Consider the following 20,719-nt stretch of genomic DNA (forward strand, 5'->3'; position numbering starts at 1 on the left):
ATGATTAATAAATCAGAGTTAAATGGTTGAAGGATTCTTGTTTTCTTTCGGAGGATCTGGATTAGTCCACAGAGCTGAACTACCAGATTTATTTATTCTGACATGAAGCATCTGAAACTCTTCTTCTTCATGAAACGCTTCATTCATGTAAAGCTGGTTAAATCCCGCCATCTAGTGGCGGCAGTGAGTAACTGCAGAGCTGTTCACACTGCAGCACGTTTTTACTTAACATCACTTTATCAGGAAAAAGCCAGTTTTCATCTGATTTAACACCTGAAATGTTCATTTCATTCAGTTCAGAATAAACATTTTATATTTCCAGGATATTTTAAAGGAATAAAGCACAAAAGAGACAAAGAAAAAAAATAAAGTCAGTTTTTTTTCATCTTTATTGCAAAGTCCTGCAAGGCAGAAATGAAACATGAAGATGGCACTTCTCTTAAACTTTACCATCTTATTTCACAGAAACAAACGTCTCAATATTAAATACAAATTTACACTTTTCATTTAAACTCCAGCAGCAATAAAATAAAAAAAAAGGGGGGGGGGGGGGGGGGGTGGATTTTAAATGTCTGTACATCTTAAACCTCATTGATCACAAAGATGTTAATTTTGGAAGAAGAGGCCCGAAGTTGGAGGTAAAACCTGCAGAGTCCAGAGAGCAGAGTCCACGTTCAGGTCCACTCTAGTCCACCTCCTCCACAGTGGGCCCCTGGCTGTGGGCTCTTGCCTGCTCTCTACAAGAAGCGGCGGGCGTCCCTCCCTGATACAACTTGCTGATGACGGGGTTGCAGACTTTCTCCAGCTCTTCCTGCTTGTGTTGGTACTCTTCTTTGTCAGCCAGCTGGTTGTTCTCCAGCCAGCTGATGGTCTCCTGACACTTGTCCATCACCTTCTTCTTGTCCTCCTCGCTGATTTTGCCCTTCAAGCTGTCGTCCTGCACGCTGCTCTTCACGTTGAAAGCCAAGGACTCCAGGGAGTTCTTGGCGGCGATCTTGTCCCGCTGCAGGTCGTCCTCGGCTTTGTATTTCTCGGCGTCCTGCACCATCCTGTCGATGTCCTCTTTGCTGAGCCGTCCCTTATCGTTGTTGATGGTGATCTTCTTCTCTTTGCCGGTGCTTTTGTCCACCGCCGACACGTTCAAGATGCCGTTGGCGTCCACGTCGAAGGTGACCTCGATCTGCGGGACCCCTCGCGGAGCGGGCGGGATTCCCGTCAGCTCGAACCTGCCCAGCAGGTTGTTGTCCTTGGTCATGGCTCTCTCCCCTTCGTAGACCTGGATCAGGACCCCGGGCTGGTTGTCAGAGTAGGTGCTGAACACCTGGGTCTGCTTAGTGGGGATGGTGGTGTTGCGTTTGATCAGGGGCGTCATGACTCCTCCGGCCGTCTCGATGCCCAGCGACAGAGGCGCCACGTCCAGCAGCAGCAGGTCCTGGACGTTGCCCGAGGTGTCGCCCATCAGGACGGCGGCCTGGACGGCGGCGCCGTAAGCCACCGCCTCGTCCGGGTTGATGCTCTTGTTCAGCTCCCGGCCGTTGAAGAAGTCCTGCAGGAGCTTCTGGATTTTGGGGATTCGGGTGGAGCCTCCCACCAGGACCACGTCGTGGATCTGAGCCTTGTCCATCTTGGCGTCCCTCAGGGCTTTCTCCACCGGCTCCAACGTTCCCCTGAACAGGTCGGAGCACAGCTCCTCAAAGCGAGCCCTGGTGATGGAGGTGTAGAAGTCCACGCCCTCGTACAGAGAGTCTATCTCCAGACTGGCCTGGGAGCTGGAGGACAGGGTCCTCTTGGCCCGCTCGCAAGCTGTGCGCAGCCTCCTCAAGGCTCTCTTGTTCTGGCTGATGTCCTTCCTGTGTTTCCTCTTGAACTCCTCCACAAAGTGGTTGACCATGCAGTTGTCAAAGTCCTCTCCGCCCAGGTGAGTGTCTCCGGCCGTGGCCTTCACCTCAAAGATGCCGTCGTCGATGGTCAGGACGGACACGTCGAAGGTGCCTCCTCCCAGGTCGAAGATCAGGACGTTGCGTTCTCCGGACCTGCCTTTGTCCAGACCGTACGCGATGGCGGCCGCCGTGGGCTCGTTGATGATCCTCAGCACGTTGAGTCCCACGATGACGCCCGCGTCTTTGGTGGCCTGTCGCTGGGAGTCGTTGAAGTAGGCCGGGACCGTGATGATGGCGTTGGACACCTTCTGGCCCAGGTAGGCCTCCGCCACCTCCTTCATCTTGGCCAGGACCATGGAGGAGATCTCCTCGGGGTAGAAGGCTTTGTCCTCCCCTTTGTACTCCACCTGGATTTTGGGCCTCCCTCCTTCTGAAAGCACCTTGAAGGGCCAGTGCTTCATGTCCGCCTGCACCACCGCATCATCAAACTTCCTTCCAATCAGCCTCTTGGCATCAAACACCATGTTGCCGGGGTTCAGAGCCACCTGGTTCTTGGCCGCGTCCCCGATCAGCCTCTCCGTGTCGGTGAAGGCCACGTAGCTGGGGGTGGTCCTGTTGCCCTGGTCGTTGGCGATGATTTCTACTTTTCCGTGCTGGAAAACCCCGACACAGGAGTAGGTGGTGCCCAGATCGATGCCAACCGCCACGCCTTTAGCTGCACACATCTTGCTGCATCCACGTCCTCTTCTAAACGTGCACAGCCACAAGCAGGACAGAAGACAGCAATCATCAGAGGACTGACTTTATCTGCAGTTCATTTCTCTCATTCTGGACTCACTAAAAACTACTTCTGATCTCGAACCGTCAGGAAAATTCACGCTAGAATTCGAATAGAATAGAATAGAATAGAATAGAATAGAATAGAATAGAATAGAATGTACTTACTGCTGAGTGTTGATGGTCTGAGCTGTGTAGAGAATTATTCTTCTTCCTCTGCTGATGTTTCTTTTCTTCTTCTTCTTCTGCTGCTGTTGATTCTTTTTGAACGTCTTCTTCTGCTGGTTTTTAGTTCTTCTTCTTGTTCGGCCGCTGATCTCTGATCTCAAACTGTCTCTGCTCTCAGACTCGCTGCTTTATATCTGTGGAAACTGAACGTCTGGTTGTTTCCAGACGTTTCACTCGCAGCTCTGTCAAGTTACCCAAAACGCCACATACCACTTCCGGTTTGCCTCTTCAAAATAACACAGATTCATGGATACTTTAAATGGCAATTGGTCGGAAAGTGACGCGCTTATCTTTTATTTTGAAGATTCATAATATTATTTTCGGTATCTTTGAATGACTTGACAGATTTTTCTGGAAACTTCCGCCAATGAGAGGCGCGAGCGCAGCTCCAGTTTTACTGAGTTTTCCAGTTTCTGGAGGAGAATTTTCTGGAGAAATGGAGCAAAAAAACGGGACAGAAATGGTTTGATGAAAGAAAAGGAGAGGAACATGTTTGTTTTAATTTATTTCATGCTTGTTCTGATTTGGGTTTTTACACACCCACGTGACCTGTATCTGAATAATTCCTTAAAAAAAACTTATATATACCTTCAGTTCATTTGTTAGAAAAATCTTTTGTTCTTTTTGTCTTTCTGTCGTTTGAATGTGAGAATGCATTCAGATCCATTTTACATCTATCATAAAAAGATTAGAAAGTGTTTTTTATGCATTACTTTACTTTTGTGAATATGGATCTTGAAACAGGATCAGGTTGACAAAAATATAGCAGACAAATCTTTCTTTTTAAAATCTGTTATACCAAACAAAATATTTTCAAAATACAGAAGGAAACCTGGTTTGATGTTATTGTAGATCAGTGCAACAACGTCTTTCCAAAACATTTTTCCAAAAGCTTAGAAGAGGTCTCTGGGAGAAGTTTACAAAAGGAACAAGAAACATCAATGTCAGTTTTGAATCTCTAAAAATTGCTTGGTTGGATAGAATTTGTGGATTAACTTGAAGGAACCCTCTTTGACTTTATTAGTGAGAAAATATTTGTGTTGAATAATCCTGTATGACGAGTAAACAATGTTAAGAAATATGCAAGGACAAACACCCGGCTTCCGTACTTCTCTTCAAGCGTTTGTCAGATATGATCAACACGTCCAAAGATCAAAACTCATGATTATAATTTCAATTTTAAATTAATCTTTATTTTAAGCAAAATCATCATTTTGATTTAATATTTCACCACAAACTTGATGGTCAGTTAGTTCTTATTTTCTGACACTTTATTACAATAAAATAAAATTTTGTTCAAGACCATCAGGCCCATGTCTTAGCTGGTTTATTATTATTATTATTATTATTATTATTATTATTATTATTATTATGCTTTTCTTTTTTTTTATTTTCTAGTAAAATATTTTGGAAGAGAAAGATTCATGACGATTGAAAGAAAAATTGTTTAAAAAAATTATTAAATTCAACTTGATTATATTTAATAATAATTCAGTTTTTTCTGATGACTGCAGCTCGTTTTCAAGCACTGATATAAACAAATCTGAATAAAAATGAAAAATAGAATAATTTTGAAAAAAAGGTTTGTACAGACAAAAAAGTCCCTTCAATAAAAAAAACTGTTGCAGTTCTGCAATAAAATCTAAATCAAAGACAGAAATTTCCTTTAAAAAAAGAAATACCTTGAACAAGAAGTTTAGTTGCCAAACTTTTCTGATTTATATGGGGTTCCGTTTGTGTCAAAAAAAAAAAAAGTATATGTAATATGTGTACATGTTGTTGGTTTATGTTGTTCCAATGTGTCTTTGGTACATGTCTATGGCCTAATGTTTTTGACAAGTGTTGTTGCTTTTTGTATATGTCAATATTGTGTACGTATTTCTTGCATATGTACATGTTGTACGTGTACATGTTGTATATGTGCATGTTGTACATGTTGTACATGTTGTATATGTACATGTATCTGTTGCATATGTATTTATTGCACATATAAATGTTGAATGATGTAAATGTTGTACATGTATGTTGTTGCATTTGTGTTTGCTGCATATGTAGACTTCGTATTTCGCTGCACGTCTTTACCTTCTGATTGGCTAATGTCGTTGCTTTCTGTTGTTGGTCAATGCTGTTTGTTTATGTCGTTGGTCTCTGCCGTTGTTGCCTTTGTCACAAATAAATGCTAAAATAGGCCATGTCTGGTCTAAGTGTTTATTAGACATTACAAAAAATGTTAGAATTTTAAGAGACATATTTAAAAAAGCTTGCAAAATATTTCCATTATAGCATTTTTTTTTTCCATTCAGGCAGTAATTCGGACAGCAAAGGGGTCCTAGTGCAAATAGCGCCGGGATAATGATGCTGGCTACTTTTAATTTTAATAACCTAAAACTAAACAACCTAAAACAATCTAAAATATCTTCTTGGAGTTTGGGTTATTTACTGTATATGATTGTGCGGCCGCATTGGCTGGACTCGGACTACTCTGCATGCTAGCTAGTGTCTGGGCCACCGGATTATTCTGTCGTTGTTCAACTGGTTCAAACTTTACTGGGACAGCAGGGGGCGTATTTGCTCAATGAACGCTAATCTTTATTTCTTCAATGAGGGTTATTTTATTAATTTAAATTGAGATTATTAACGTATTCTTGGAAGATATTGTCACATTTCAAATGATCACAATGCTGTTTGTGCCTTTAATCACAAGATCTGAGGACTCACTGCAAAGTTTTGCATCCCTAAAAGTGGGAATCATTGCCTAAAATATTGGGTTGATCTATCTACTTTGATAACTTTTGATACAGTGCATTCACATTTTACAGCAGCATGAGGGCCAAGGCCACTATACGCACAAAGTAAATGTCCCCTTCAATTCCCTTATTATCTTTAAATTTTAGCACAGAATGCACTATTAATGACCATTACTCCACTGGGTAAAACGGACTGTTTTGGTAAAACAGCTGATCAAGGTGGTGAGAAAGTACGAACGTTTTTACAACATGTGGCATTAAAACCGCCCTGCCGCAGAAGTTGTTCGCTAAATATAAAACAACCAAAGCAGACATGGCGGCCCGCAGGGATCCCTCCCTGCTGCAGACGAAGCTTTTTGTGGAGGATGGATGGACCTGATGAAAAGAATTTTTATCTTGTCCTTGCATTCGTGAGTGCAAGAACAAACTTCTTTCTTCTCATGGAGGATGAAACAAGCGGTTTCCCCACAACTCCCACTCGTTTCAGCAGCTCATGTAGAGCTTCATGTTAGCATCTGCATCCATTTTCTCTGTAAAATAAAATTCTTGGCAAAACAGACGTTGTTCCAAAAATGTCCAAATGAAACGGACCTGTCCACTGTGTGGAAACACCTGCAGAGTTTTGGGGCAGAAAACTAAGAGACTGATTGAAAAGAAGGAAATGAGTTTCTTAAAAAGAAAAACATCAACAAAAATAGAAAAACGTTTCATAGTCTACTCTGTGTTTGTTCTTGATTTTTTTATATAAATGTGAGATTATTTGTTTGAGGTTCTGCCACATTATTGTGCTCTGGAGTCTGATGTTCTGCCCTGCCTTTGCTGTTTGTGATCGGCCGAACTCATGGAGTCCAAAGTCGGTCCTCCCAGCTGTCCTGCAGGTTTTCCATGTATCCCTGCTCCAACACACTTGACTTCTATTAAATGGATCCAACAGCCAATGAAGTTCAGCACAATTACTGATGAGTTTGAGTCAGGTGTGTTGGAGCAGGGATACATGGAGAACCTGCCGGATTGCAGGCCTCGAGGACCGGAGCTGGACACCCCTGGTCTATTTCAGTTTAGTTTAATATTTTAGTTTATTGTTGTTTGAATGTCTAATGAGAAATTTTTAATGTTGTTGGTTGTTAAACTTTGATGATTCATATTTGTTATTTTTTCCTTATTTTAATGTATCTATAATTTTTATATCCCATCCCCCCCTGAGGGATTGCCACCGTATTGTGGTGAGGGGGTTTGGTTCCTCAGTGACCCTAAGAGCTATACCAGCAGGAGTTTTAGTTTCTGGTGGGACACCAAGCTGGACAGGTCTTTGGTTGGAGGCCTGACAAAGTGCAATCCATTTCTTCAGAGTGTTGGAAAACACAAATAAACAATAATAACAATGCCCCGTTCACATTTCTGCCTGCACCCTCATGTATGTATTCCTAGAGCCGGCCTTGATCTGAATTATTAATTAGATTTGATTTATGTCAGAAATATAATATGAAGATATTTCTGTTTTATTCTTTAAAACATCTTTATTCAGATGCAGCTTGCAAAGGGCTGCAGATGTTTTAATCTATAAGCAGACCGGAGAGACAAACATTCAATCAGACTTAAGCCTGTTACATACTCCACGAGAAGCGAGAACTTTTTTCTTGTTCTCGAGGCTCCGAGAAGAAACTGACGTCATTTTGTTCTCGCGGACGTGTTTGAGGACAGTTCTTGACACATCTGGCTGGCAGAACTTTTTTCTTGTGGAGCTGCGAGAAGTATCGTGTGATTGGTTGGACATTAGAGGTGGGCGTGGTTAACACGGAGAAAGCAGGAAGCGGAGTTGCTGCTTCCGTGTGTTGTTGCCGACAAAACGGAGTGTTTTGATAAAACAGCTGATTGAGGTGGTGAGAAAGTACGAACATTTTAACATGTGGCAATAAAACACTCGGACCCAGCCGCGTGCCCTGCCGCGGACGAAGTTCCTCGTGAAATATGAAACTAGAAACTCGGAGAAACCTCCACCAAGCACAATGTTTAAGAATCCTTATAAAACATTCCTTGATCCAAATGGTGATCCTGATCACCACCAGAATTTAATCAGTTCTTCATTTTTACATTTGCAACAACTCCTGAAATATTTATAAAATCCCTCCGTAACCTTTTAAGTTATCTTAAGCAAAAAGACGCCGGGGAAAACAACCTCCGCGGCGGAGGTAACAACCGGGTTCATTGCACCTAAAGGAGACATCACCCCCCGCAGTGATCCCTCCCCGCTGCAGACGTGCTTCTCGTGTATGTATGGACCTGCCGAACAAGACGTTTTTTCTTGTTCTTGCAGCGTCGAGAACAAGAACTCAGCTCTTGCTTCTCGTGGAGTATGTAACAGGCTTAAGTCTCGAACAGAATTTAGTCTCAAATCAGCCAAACATCGTGTGTTTGCACTTGTTTATTGATGTTTTCGTCAATAATATCAGACTAAAATCACACTTTTACCGACTTAAACATCAGGTTATCTGGAGGAAAACAATCAAATAATAACAGCAGCTGCTTTTCGCTTTTGGAAATAAATAAATAAATAAATAAAAATCAGAACAAGATTAAAATGATTTGAAACAAACATTTTTCTCTCCTTTTCTTTCAGCTGAACATCAGAACCAGATTAAACTGGAAATCAAACTGTTTCTGTCCCGTTTTTTTGCTCCATTTCTCCAGAAAATTCTCCTCCAGAAACTGGAAAACTCAGTAAAACTGGAGCTGCGCTCGCGCCTCTCATTGGCGGAAGGTTCCAGAAAAATCTGTCAAGTCATTCAAAGATACCGAAAATAATATTATGAATCTTCAAAATAAAAGATAAGCGCGTCACTTTCCGACCAATTGCCATTTAAAGTATCCATGAATCTGTGTTGTTTTGAAGAGGCAAACCGGAAGTGGTATGTGGCGTTTTGGGTAACTTGACAGAGCTGCGAGTGAAACGTCTGGAAACAACCAGACGTTCAGTTTCCACAGATATAAAGCAGCGAGTCTGAGAGCAGAGACAGTTTGAGATCAGAGATCAGCGGCCGAACAAGAAGAAGAACTAAAAAACCAGCAGAAGAAGACGTTCAAAAAGAATCAACAGCAGCAGAAGAAGAAGAAGAAAAGAAACATCAGCAGAGGAAGAAGAATAATTCTCTACACAGCTCAGACCATCAACACTCAGCAGTAAGTACATTCTATTCTATTCTATTCTATTCTATTCGAATTCTAGCGTGAATTTTCCTGACGGTTCGAGATCAGAAGTAGTTTTTAGTGTGTCCAGAATGAGAGAAATGAACTGCAGATAAAGTCAGTCCTCTGATGATTGCTGTCTTCTGTCCTGCTTGTGGCTGTGCACGTTTAGAAGAGGACGTGGATGCAGCAAGATGTGTGCAGCTAAAGGCGTGGCGGTCGGCATCGATCTGGGCACCACCTACTCCTGTGTCGGGGTTTTCCAGCACGGAAAAGTAGAAATCATCGCCAACAACCAGGGCAACAGGACCACCCCCAGCTACGTGGCCTTCACCGACACGGAGAGGCTGATCGGGGACGCGGCCAAGAACCAGGTGGCTCTGAACCCCGGCAACACGGTGTTTGATGCCAAGAGGCTGATTGGAAGGAAGTTTGACGATGCGGTGGTGCAGGCGGACATGAAGCACTGGCCCTTCAAGGTGCTTTCAGAAGGAGGGAGGCCCAAAATCCAGGTGGAGTACAAAGGGGAGGACAAAGCCTTCTACCCCGAGGAGATCTCCTCCATGGTCCTGGCCAAGATGAAGGAGGTGGCGGAGGCCTACCTGGGCCAGAAGGTGTCCAACGCTGTCATCACGGTCCCGGCCTACTTCAACGACTCCCAGCGACAGGCCACCAAAGACGCGGGCGTCATCGCGGGACTCAACGTGCTGAGGATCATCAACGAGCCCACGGCGGCCGCCATCGCGTACGGTCTGGACAAAGGCAGGTCTGGAGAACGCAACGTCCTGATCTTCGACCTGGGAGGAGGCACCTTCGACGTGTCCGTCCTGACCATCGACGACGGCATCTTTGAGGTGAAGGCCACGGCCGGAGACACTCACCTGGGCGGAGAGGACTTTGACAACCGCATGGTCAACCACTTTGTGGAGGAGTTCAAGAGGAAACACAGGAAGGACATCAGCCAGAACAAGAGAGCCTTGAGGAGGCTGCGCACAGCTTGCGAGCGGGCCAAGAGGACCCTGTCCTCCAGCTCCCAGGCCAGTCTGGAGATAGACTCTCTGTACGAGGGCGTGGACTTCTACACCTCCATCACCAGGGCTCGCTTTGAGGAGCTGTGCTCCGACCTGTTCAGGGGAACGTTGGAGCCGGTGGAGAAAGCCCTGAGGGACGCCAAGATGGACAAGGCTCAGATCCACGACGTGGTCCTGGTGGGAGGCTCCACCCGAATCCCCAAAATCCAGAAGCTCCTGCAGGACTTCTTCAACGGCCGGGAGCTGAACAAGAGCATCAACCCGGACGAGGCGGTGGCTTACGGCGCCGCCGTCCAGGCCGCCGTCCTGATGGGCGACACCTCGGGCAACGTCCAGGACCTGCTGCTGCTGGACGTGGCGCCTCTGTCGCTGGGCATCGAGACGGCCGGAGGAGTCATGACGCCCCTGATCAAACGCAACACCACCATCCCCACTAAGCAGACCCAGGTGTTCAGCACCTACTCTGACAACCAGCCCGGGGTCCTGATCCAGGTCTACGAAGGGGAGAGAGCCATGACCAAGGACAACAACCTGCTGGGCAGGTTCGAGCTGACGGGAATCCCGCCCGCTCCGCGAGGGGTCCCGCAGATCGAGGTCACCTTCGACGTGGACGCCAACGGCATCTTGAACGTGTCGGCGGTGGACAAAAGCACCGGCAAAGAGAAGAAGATCACCATCAACAACGATAAGGGACGGCTCAGCAAAGAGGACATCGACAGGATGGTGCAGGACGCCGAGAAATACAAAGCCGAGGACGACCTGCAGCGGGACAAGATCGCCGCCAAGAACTCCCTGGAGTCCTTGGCTTTCAACGTGAAGAGCAGCGTGCAGGACGACAGCTTGAAGGGCAAAATCAGCGAGGAGGACAAGAAGAAGGTGATGGACAAGTGTCAGGAGACCATCAGCTGGCTGGAGAACAACCAGCTGGCTGACAAAGAAGAGTACCAACACAAGCAGGAAGAGCTGGAGAAAGTCTGCAACCCCGTCATCAGCAAGTTGTATCAGGGAGGGACGCCCGCCGCTTCTTGTAGAGAGCAGGCAAGAGCCCACAGCCAGGGGCCCACTGTGGAGGAGGTGGACTAGAGTGGACCTGAACGTGGACTCTGCTCTCTGGACTCTGCAGGTTTTACCTCCAACTTCGGGCCTCTTCTTCCAAAATTAACATCTTTGTGATCAATGAGGTTTAAGATGTACAGACATTTAAAATCCACCCCCCCCCCCCCTTTTTTTTTTATTGCTGCTGGAGTTTAAATGAAAAGTGTAAATTTGTATTTAATATTGAGACGTTTGTTTCTGTGAAATAAGATGGTAAAGTTTAAGAGAAGTGCCATCTTCATGTTTCATTTCTGCCTTGCAGGACTTTGCAATAAAGATGAAAAAAAACTGACTTTATTTTTTTTCTTTGTCTCTTTTGTGCTTTATTCCTTTAAAATATCCTGGAAATATAAAATGTTTATTCTGAACTGAATGAAATGAACATTTCAGGTGTTAAATCAGATGAAAACTGGCTTTTTCCTGATAAAGTGATGTTAAGTAAAAACGTGCTGCAGTGTGAACAGCTCTGCAGTTACTCACTGCCGTCACTAGATGGCGGGATTTAACCAGCTTTACATGAATGAAGCGTTTCATGAAGAAGAAGAGTTTCAGATGCTTCATGTCAGAATAAATAAATCTGGTAGTTCAGCTCTGTGGACTAATCCAGATCCTCCGAAAGAAAACAAGAATCCTTCAACCATTTAACTCTGATTTATTAATCATTCAGGATTAAAAAAAATTTTTTAAAAAAAGCTCCAAACTCGCAGGATGAACCAGAGTTGTGTCCACACACAACAGACAACTTGTGAAAGAACCTGTTTAAACTGGATCTTTAGTCTCTTCATCACAAAGACGCATCATTTGTTCCAGTTTCTTTAGTTTCATGTTAGAAGCAGCAAAGATCAGGCAGTCTGACAGAAAAGCAGCTGATTCCCTGTTAGAGGGAAACTTATTCATCTCAGCATGAAGGCAGAAACCAGGATGTGAAATCCAGCAAAGACCAGAACCAGGACCTGAGAGGTGCATCTGGACCTTCAGCTGATCTGCATGTTGGCCGAAGCCTCACCAGAAATGGTTTCCTTGGAAACATGGCTGTCATGAAAAGACTGAGGTCACATGACCCAGAAACTGGACTGAAGATCAGTGGAAACAGGTCTGATGGAGGGACAGATCCTCCCCAGAACCTGGATCTGAACATTACTGAATCAGTGTGGGATCATCTGGACAGAAAAATCTGAAGGAGAGTTCAGGAAGGTCCTTCGATGATCCTGGAGAACTGTTCTTGAAGACAATGATGTTGAAAATTGATGAGATCTAGTTTAGACATTAGTAATTAATCATATGTCCAACAATGGTTATTAATATTCAATAAAATCATCATAAAATATACAGTAATCAATCAAATAATTATTTTTAATTTTTCAGTTTTATACCAATACAAATTTTTATGTTCTTTTTTCCTAATTTTACTGAATCTATACTGGACGTGGGGCCTCTGTCGTTGGGCATCGAGACGGCCGGAGGAGTCATGACGCCCCAGATCAGGGGCTATAGGGCCCCTCTACTGGGGCCCTATACTGAATCTATGTGTTTTATTTATATATATATATATATATATATATATATATATATATATATATATATATATATATATATATATATATATACATATATATATATATATACATATATATATTGGGAAAATCTATTCCTTGGAAACTTTCAGGTCACGAGTTGGACTTGATGAGTTATAATCAATGTGAACTGGGACTCAGTTATGTAACTACAGGCTGAATAAAACCATGACTTTCCTGTAATTTAACTACAAAACAAACAAGATCAGAAGAATGTGTTTTGGATGAACATTTATATTTTCATGGTTCACAGCGTTTCCTCATAAAAAGTACTTCAGTCCAGTTAAAATTAATCAGTAAATCAAGCCTTGGAGCCATTGTGCCAGATTATGAATATTATGTAGGTCGGTTTATTTTTATACTCTTATTTGTGAAACAGAAATCTGACGTCACCGGAAGTTGAAGCAGAGAGTTTCCAGTCGCTGGCTGAGTCCCGCCCATAGACTATATATATAGAGAGATGGACGGAGCCTCCGTGACGTCATCCGTAGGTTTCTGAAGAGCTGAATTGAAGCTCGGTGGGTGGTTCCTACCGTCGCCATCTTGGCAGGGCCATGCGTGTCGTCTCACCCGGAAAATACAAATATGGGGCAAAGAGGTGGAGCTGCGAGGGGGGCTGTCAGCGTCATGGTCGATGATTGACATATCTAGCGAACTCCGAGCTTTCTGTAGCTGAGAGCTAACTGTGCTAACCCGGAGATAGCAGGAGCCAACCAGCTAACGGAGGTAAGCGGGCTAAAGCTAAGTCACGTTGTTAACCGGCCAAAAACTGCGGTTGTTCAACATTCTTCTTATTTGAAGCAGGAGATCGGGTACCTGTCAATCAAAAGGACAGGCCCCTAAATCTGCCGAATTTTGAGATTAAATTACGTTTAAACGGGCGAGTTAGAAAAAAATTCACTCCCACCACAGTTGTCATGAAGGTAAACCTGACCTATTAAACCTAAGATGGATTTTTGAACCAGGCTGTAAACATGTTTATTTCTGCTGTGAAGTTGGTCTTTTTAACATGGGAGTCTATGGGGATTTGCTCTGTTTTGCAGCCCCTAGTGGATGAAGGGGGAACGGCAGTTTACGCACTTCCGCATAGGCTTCACTTTTTACCGCCGGAGGTTGCCGCTTGGTCCCGCCCCGGCAGTTTGAGTCCCGCCCCAGCAGCCTGTGCCATCTTGCGTTTAGCAGGAACAAAAACGGAGGAAGAACGGATCCAGTTCCAGGATGGGGAGCGGGTTTTAGTCACAGTTTGAGACCGTGTTTTAAGCGGCGCAGTCGGACACAATGCTTCGAAGTGTAGCACTGCGGGAAAACAGCAGCCACGCCCCACGGAGCAGCTAACGTTAACATTAGCTCTCCAGCTAACAAAGCTAAGCTAGCCAATTAGCTCAGGCTAGTAACCCAGTCGCTGCAGAGCGGCGGCTGTGGGGCTTTTATTATTTATTTTAATTGCTGCAACCCAATAAACCAACTAAAATCACTTATAAAGTGTTAGTTATCTCCACCACAGTGCTGAAATCCGGAGAGTCTCCGGGGGACATGAGCCAGGCGTCATATTGAAAGGAAAACCCGGGGAATGAGGACCGAGGCTCGCTGCTAATTCGGCTGCTAACTGTTGTTTTTCGTTCCAGAGCGGAACCACAATAAGCCGCGGTGAGTAAAACTACACCCTGCTGGCTGGCCAGCTAACGGGGATGCTATGCTACATGCTGCTAGCTGGCCAGCTAACGGTGATGCTATGCTACATGCTGTTAGCTGGCCATCCAACGGAGATGCTAACGGTGATGCTATCTAACCTAGTTAGCTGTTCATGGGGTTTCAAACTTGGATTCAAGGACATGTAATGGTTTCTGTCTGTAAAATGTAGACATGTTAGAAGTGTGAATATTTCAACTGTTAGTAAAAGTCCAGTAAATGATGGTTAATAGCTGACCGGAGATATTTTACAGCAAACAAGAGATTTCAGAATCTCCATGTTGTCTTTTTGTTTCAATCAGCATGTACAGCTGATAACATGAGGATAAAATAAGAATTACAGCAGAAGAAGAATAATGACTTGTCTTTCGGCCTGTCTGTGACTCTTGTTGACCAGAGTTGAAATAAACTGGTGTTAAATAACTCACATCTGGAATAACAACTGATCCTATGGATTTTTTTTCCGTAGATCTACAATCAAACATTCACATATTTTTCCTCCAAAACAATTTCTGGCCTGTTTCAGAGGAATTGTTATCTAATCCCGTAATAAATATTCTGCTTTCACGTGAAGAAGTGTTGCAGCCACATTTGTCCTGTCTGTGTTGTGTGGGCTCATCACGGTGCGAGGATTTGGTTCGCACACTCATACTGCTGGTGATCCAGTCACTAACATTCTTCCTGGACAATCTCTTACATCTCCTACCCCCACCCACCCTTTCCGTTCCCATATGAAACAGTCGGAGGATAGGACCCAAGCTTTGCCTTGGGATTGGGCTCATTCGACACAGTTGACACAACAAATTTCAAGTTCCTCGCAGGGCTCGTGTTTCCCCTTTTTCCTCTGATTTTTACTGCTTTGACTTGACTGAGTTGTTGTGAGTTTGTCTTTTTCCGCAGAGGAAGTGGAGGAATCCTGCCCTCGCAGTGTGAGAACAGTGCTGTTCCGTGGAAGATGATAAAAATAGATGGAAGATGAGGTGTTGTCTCAGAAATGCCGACTGGTTTCCAGCTATGATCATGACAACTTGTGAGCTTGTTTTTCATTCAGGTTTTGTTCAGACTTATGTAATGAAGTCACTGTGGCGCCGTTGGACAGTTGGAGTAGATTTCATGGTGATTATTCTACTTTTGGTGTCAAGCGGTCTGCTGATCCTCAGTACGGAACGTTTTCACTGCATCACATTGGGAAAGTGTGTTAAAAGCTCAAGTTTCACAGTAAAAATGCTAAAAATCTGAGTTTCGGAGCATGTGCGGTTCTCCTGCTTAATGAGGAGCGACTGAACCTTTTATTATGTCACTTCTTTTGACATTTGCAGTCACATGAAGGCTGCGGACAAACTGGGAGGCTTCATTCCTGGTTTGTACAAGCTAAGCCAGCTACGGGCATCTGCCTTCGTTCCTTGGATCGGCGCCACATAATGTATAATTGGAAATTGGTTCACCGCGTTTTGAAGAAACGTTGGGTCGGGGGGGAGGATCCATCTCCTCGTCTAGCACTGATCTGCCTTCCCGTAGACACGGCAGCACTATAAAAGGAACAAACCTCGCAGCTCTGCATTAAACAGGGCCCCTGCGGCTGTGTGTTCATGCGTTGACTGAGTCACAGAGGCCTGGTTATGTTGTCGGCCCTCCTCGGGGCTCCAGCTGACACTCAAAGGATGAGCAGCCCCATTAACCCCATTATACAGCAATGCTGCGTTTGTCAATACGGCTCAGTGTGCAGGCTGAGATCACATCCAGTGGGCTGGTTTCGTCAGACGATTTGATTTGGGGGACGAGTTTGGCTCCTCTCTGTGTTTTTATGGATTAAAATCTGTCTTTGATTTGAGTCGGGCTGTCAGGGAGCTCACATGCACTCTGATTTCCTGACGCAGGGGACCAAACAAGCCTCGCACACATAATTACATCTATGCTCTGATAAGATTTCATCCTGACCTCTGATTTTTATCTGTTATGTGTCGACAAGATCTATTTTTCAGAACCATCACCTGATGAGTTTGTAAGAAGAAATGAGGATGTTTCCATGCACATTTAACCGCTTCAGTCAGAGGTCCTGTGGGGTCTTAAACACTCTGAATTTATTACTTCAAAAAGTCCTGAAATTAGGCAATTCTTGTCTTAAATCTTAAATGGCAGGTCTGAAATAATGTCTGTTGTGTGATGGATTGTGTTAAAATGTGTGCAGAGTTCAGTTCAGCTAAGCTTTATTTGTCTTGTGCCACTTTACAGACACGTTAATTAAAGTCTATTCAGAACAAATAACCTAGTTAAGGAAAATCAACAGACTGAATGACAAGGAAGCTGCATGAGGCGGCAGGAGATGTCCGTCCGAACCCGGCTCAGGGATGACGGACATCTGCCTGCCGGCAGGGAACTCACTTCCTCCCGTTTCCACCTGACATTTATCTTAAAATTAGGAACCAATTATTGCTGACTTTATGGTGGAAATGATGCGAACATTTAGCCCAAGACACACAGGAAGCTTTTATATGTGTGAAACAAGCAACTTGACGGGGATTTGTGACTTGAGTCAAATGGGAAGATGCCAGTAAACTGAGCAGAGACATTCTCGACTCGGTTGGAACGGATGGAGAGTAGGGATGCACAGATCATGAAACTTGAATATCTGCCGATACCGGATCTGTTTATGTGAACATTATTGTAACTATGGTTATTACTGCTGTTATAACTGTGTAAGATTTCATGAGGTTGTAATAAATGACCCATCCTTTCTGAAGTTACCTCACCAATACAAATATAATAACATTACAGATCTAACAATTTCAACAGGTTTTTTGATTTGGCACATTTTACCTAATACAACTATAAATGTGTTGTTTTGAAACAAAGATCCAGCATCTTTAGTAAGAACATCAGAATGTGAACGATAGTTTAATAGAAATCATTAGAAATCAATGAAGCACATATCTAATCAATCATAGGCTAGGACCCATTGCAACGACATAATATTTGTAGTAATTATTAGTATAGCCTCTTAGACATAATAGCCAGGGCAATGCATAAATAAATATCACCAGCTGTAATTATTAGTAACATAGCTTCTATTACATAGAGAATACTGGTGATTAGAAACTCACTCATTCTATTCTACAGTCATTTAGCGGACGCTTTTATCCAAAGCGACTTACATACATGATCATACCACGATAGGCACATCGGGGGGCAACTCAGTGTCTTGCCCAAGGACATTTCATTATAGTATTAATGTATTAATTATAATAGTCCATTAGTTACATACTAGTGGACTATAATAGTCCACTAGTATGTAACAGATAATTATTATAACTTATTCACCTGTATACTTCGATTATTACTATTACAGCCCGTTTGTATGAAATAGATAATAAGCTGAACGCATTCTTGGCCAGCCGAAAATCAGGATACATGCATTTTGTATTTCACCCTGAAACACTGCTAATTGAATGTTATTTATATTGACTGCACTCTGTTGTGGTTGTACTCAGGCACGTCTGTTGGGTGAATTAACTAATGTAATGGATGTAATGACTTTTATAATAGTGATTGTTTAATAATGGAATAATATGCTTTTACAATGTTATATTTTGTAATTTTTAGGGAACATCTGTTAGGAGACAACAGATGGAAATTAGCCTATGGCTAAAATCTGGCTTGTTTACGTCTGCAAACTGTACATGATGTTCATTAACTGGCATTGTCCCTTTTAAATAAAAATGAATTGAAATTGAATTGAAGCACATGGCCGACGGTAAACTCCCTCTGTGTTTATATCTGGACCGTCAGATACGGTGTCCAGCCAGCCGACGGCATTGGTGTGACAAAGTCAGCAGAAGCATCAGCTAAAGTCGATGTTTCTAAAGGTTTACATGTGTTAAACACCGCTGACAGATGGATCTGTGATCGACCCGTTCGAGTGAAGCAAACCCTTCTACATCAGCTCTCAGGTTGGGTAAAAATCAGTCTCTGCTGATGTTATTAAACGTACTTTCCTAAATTCTAGCAGTCAGTTTTGCCAATCTGGCTGTGACGTGTTAAATACTTTTATACATGGTCTTAAAAAGTCTTCAGTTTAACTTGTAAAAGCATGTAAAATAGTGTGTAGAAACTGAACCCTTTTACCGCCAGGCAGCATGCAGACTAAGGCTGGGCGATATGATATGTATCCTTTGGACGGTAGAAAACGTCATCGTTCCATATGAGGCTCCATCGTTTACGCCACGATAAGCTGCTTTACTGCAGTATTTTACATCAAGATGTGCTTTACGGCATGCATGCTGCAATACATAAACAAACATGGAGGAAGACGGTAGCAGACGTGTTTCAGAGGATAATTCACTAAAAGATGACCAGCCGACCCAAACCGATGAGCTTGTTTATAAAAGAGGGGAAATTTCTGTTGCATGGATGCAGTTTGGATGTAAAAAGACCGACGTGGAACCGACAACAGACTAGCTCACAGTCCCAACAACGGACTCCGACACAACTAACTCATTTTATCACCTGGAATTGGGATAAAGAATACAGAATAAAGAATAGAGTCAACGAGCAAAAGCAGCGTCAAGTGGAGGCGAAAGCTCATAATAAACTCCAGACCAAACGCTGCAGCAGGTATTTACCTGTGGACCGTCATACAGCCATAGTTCCCCCAGATGGAAGGAGATCACTGCTGCTGTTGCCAAGACAACATCTGACACGTAACGGATGACTGACACAATATTACACAGTTTTATAGAGGGATAAAATGAGCTGAAACAGGATGTGAGGTTTTGGTCTCATCTCCCAGCCCTTGTCAGATGTGATGTTTTTACATAAAACTACATGTAGAAGCTGAAGCCTTTTACTGCCAGTCAGCATGTAGACATGATGGTTCCATGAAGACGTGATGTTTTCAGCCTCAGCTGTCAGATTCTGAGGCTAAAATGAATGAATGAATAGATAAAGCAGTATAAAGAGCAACCAGAAGTTTGAAATAACACATAGATCGGCAGTGACCAAACCTTTTCTCATCTGCACATCATTCTCTCACGTCTTTCAGGAGGAAATATGGACACATTGACTCAGGAGCTCGTTGCAAATTTTCTAAAGCTTCAGAATTGTGCACTGGAGCACATCTGTGATTCAGATCAATTTAAAGGTTTTATCGATCTGAATCATGAATCTGTTGTTTTGTCATGATAAATTGGGTCAGAAATTAAGGGAATCGATAAAGAACAGAACTGAGTAGAACTGATACTGACATTATTATCTGACTTAGCATCCCTACACACAACAGAAACAGGCATATTTACACTTTCCCTTAATTTCCACATATCCCTTTACCTGCTAACCTCACTACACCACCTCCACCTCAGCTGCATCCCAGACGTCTAGAGGATCATTATTTTTCTGCTTTGGCTGCTCCTGATTGGACGTTGCCGTCAGTTTAAGCTCTCTGATTGGTGGAAAATCTGACAGCTAATGGCCTCTTGTGCCTCCTACTGTTCTTCATGCTTCCAGGAGCTCAGATCTTGGAAAGAAATCAACTCTTTGATGGGAAATAAGTGGCTGGAAAACTTGTGTAGATCATGTAAATTCACCCCCCAGTTACACACTGCTGCTCCTGAGACACTGATAATGGTAGAAGAGATGGCGCTCGGGGTTTTGTGGAGTTTTAAGGGTTAAATCAGACACTGTTCCAGGGATTATTGTGGTCAAGGTGTGTCTGACTTTGTGGTGATTAATGGGGGGAAAAAAAACACCATTTGAGCTTTTCTGGTGACCTACTGAATAACAGACAAATAGATTTATTGGAAAATGTTAGTTTTTTACTTAATAAATATTTTCTGTCCTAAATGATATTACCCGGGATTAGGGGTGGGAAAATCAAATGGAAAAATCAAAAATCAGGATTTTTTTTTTTTTTTTTTTTTGCTTCACAATTTTAAAATCAATTTCTTTGTTGTTAAATCTCCTTTTTTTCAAATAAATTAAAATAATCCATTTAAATATAAAAATGTCTTTTTCTTTTTATTGTTGATCTTTTTTAACTTGTCTTCTTGGGCATTACAGCAGCAGAATGATTGTCTGGCTACTCAGATGTTTTTTCCGAATTAAAATCAAGAAAAATGATGAGCAAAAAGTTTTATACTTTTAATTGTTTTTAATCTCCAAAAATCTGCAATATTAAAGAATTGTAGGAATCACAATTTAAATAGAATTGGCAGCCAAATAATGGGAATTGAATCCAATCGGGACAAAATCACATCGTCACAGCCCTACCGGGATTCCCTGTTGCCTTTTCCTTCTTCTGGATGTGAAGTTTGTGCTAGTTTTAGTCCCACTGCGCCTGGTGTAATTCCACTCCCGCTCTTTCTAACCTCATATAAACGCAGTATCAAAAAAATCACTTGTGGAAGAAAATTTTATTCAGACTTTGTTTCAGCTGGTGAAATAAGTTCTCATGATGTTGATTTAAATAGTTTCTGTGGTGCATGAAGATGCAGATGTGTACAATTCTCCATCGATGCGGCAAC

General features: G+C 43.1%; 3 protein-coding genes across 3 annotated transcripts in view; 2 read left to right on the top strand and 1 right to left on the bottom strand.

Moving 5' to 3' along the window:
• Positions 1–455: 455 nt before the first annotated feature.
• LOC306765166 (heat shock 70 kDa protein 1-like) lies at positions 456–2,973 on the bottom strand. The gene is made up of 2 exons (XM_079252536.1): positions 2,826–2,973; positions 456–2,627 (listed from the first exon to the last, which is right to left on the bottom strand). The coding sequence occupies exon 2, from the start codon at positions 2,603–2,605 to the stop codon at positions 686–688; it is 1,920 nt and encodes a 639-aa protein (XP_079108662.1). The 5' UTR covers positions 2,606–2,627; positions 2,826–2,973; the 3' UTR covers positions 456–685.
• A 5,678-nt stretch (positions 2,974–8,651) lies between these two features.
• On the top strand, positions 8,652–11,078 carry LOC306765371 (heat shock 70 kDa protein 1). Its single transcript, XM_079252801.1, has 2 exons — positions 8,652–8,809; positions 8,988–11,078. Exon 2 carries the CDS (start codon positions 9,010–9,012, stop codon positions 10,927–10,929), a length of 1,920 nt encoding a protein of 639 aa, XP_079108927.1. The 5' UTR covers positions 8,652–8,809; positions 8,988–9,009; the 3' UTR covers positions 10,930–11,078.
• A 2,639-nt stretch (positions 11,079–13,717) lies between these two features.
• The window catches only part of taok2a (TAO kinase 2a), a 28,993-nt gene continuing 21,991 nt past the window's right edge, over positions 13,718–20,719 (top strand). The window contains exon 1 of the mRNA XM_079252896.1: positions 13,718–14,162. The gene's annotated coding sequence lies outside the window, so the exon portion shown is untranslated. The remainder of the gene's footprint in view (positions 14,163–20,719) is intronic.

This window comes from Telmatherina bonti (assembly GCF_933228915.1).
Source record: "Telmatherina bonti genome assembly, chromosome: 14".
NCBI classification, from domain to species: Eukaryota; Metazoa; Chordata; class Actinopteri; order Atheriniformes; family Telmatherinidae; genus Telmatherina; species Telmatherina bonti.

Excerpts from the sequence above, each read along its gene's own strand:
- LOC306765166 (XM_079252536.1), bottom strand. The coding sequence starts at position 2,605 with ATGTGTGCAGCTAAAGGCGTGGCGGTTGGCATCGATCTGGGCACCACC.
- LOC306765371 (XM_079252801.1), top strand. The coding sequence starts at position 9,010 with ATGTGTGCAGCTAAAGGCGTGGCGGTCGGCATCGATCTGGGCACCACC.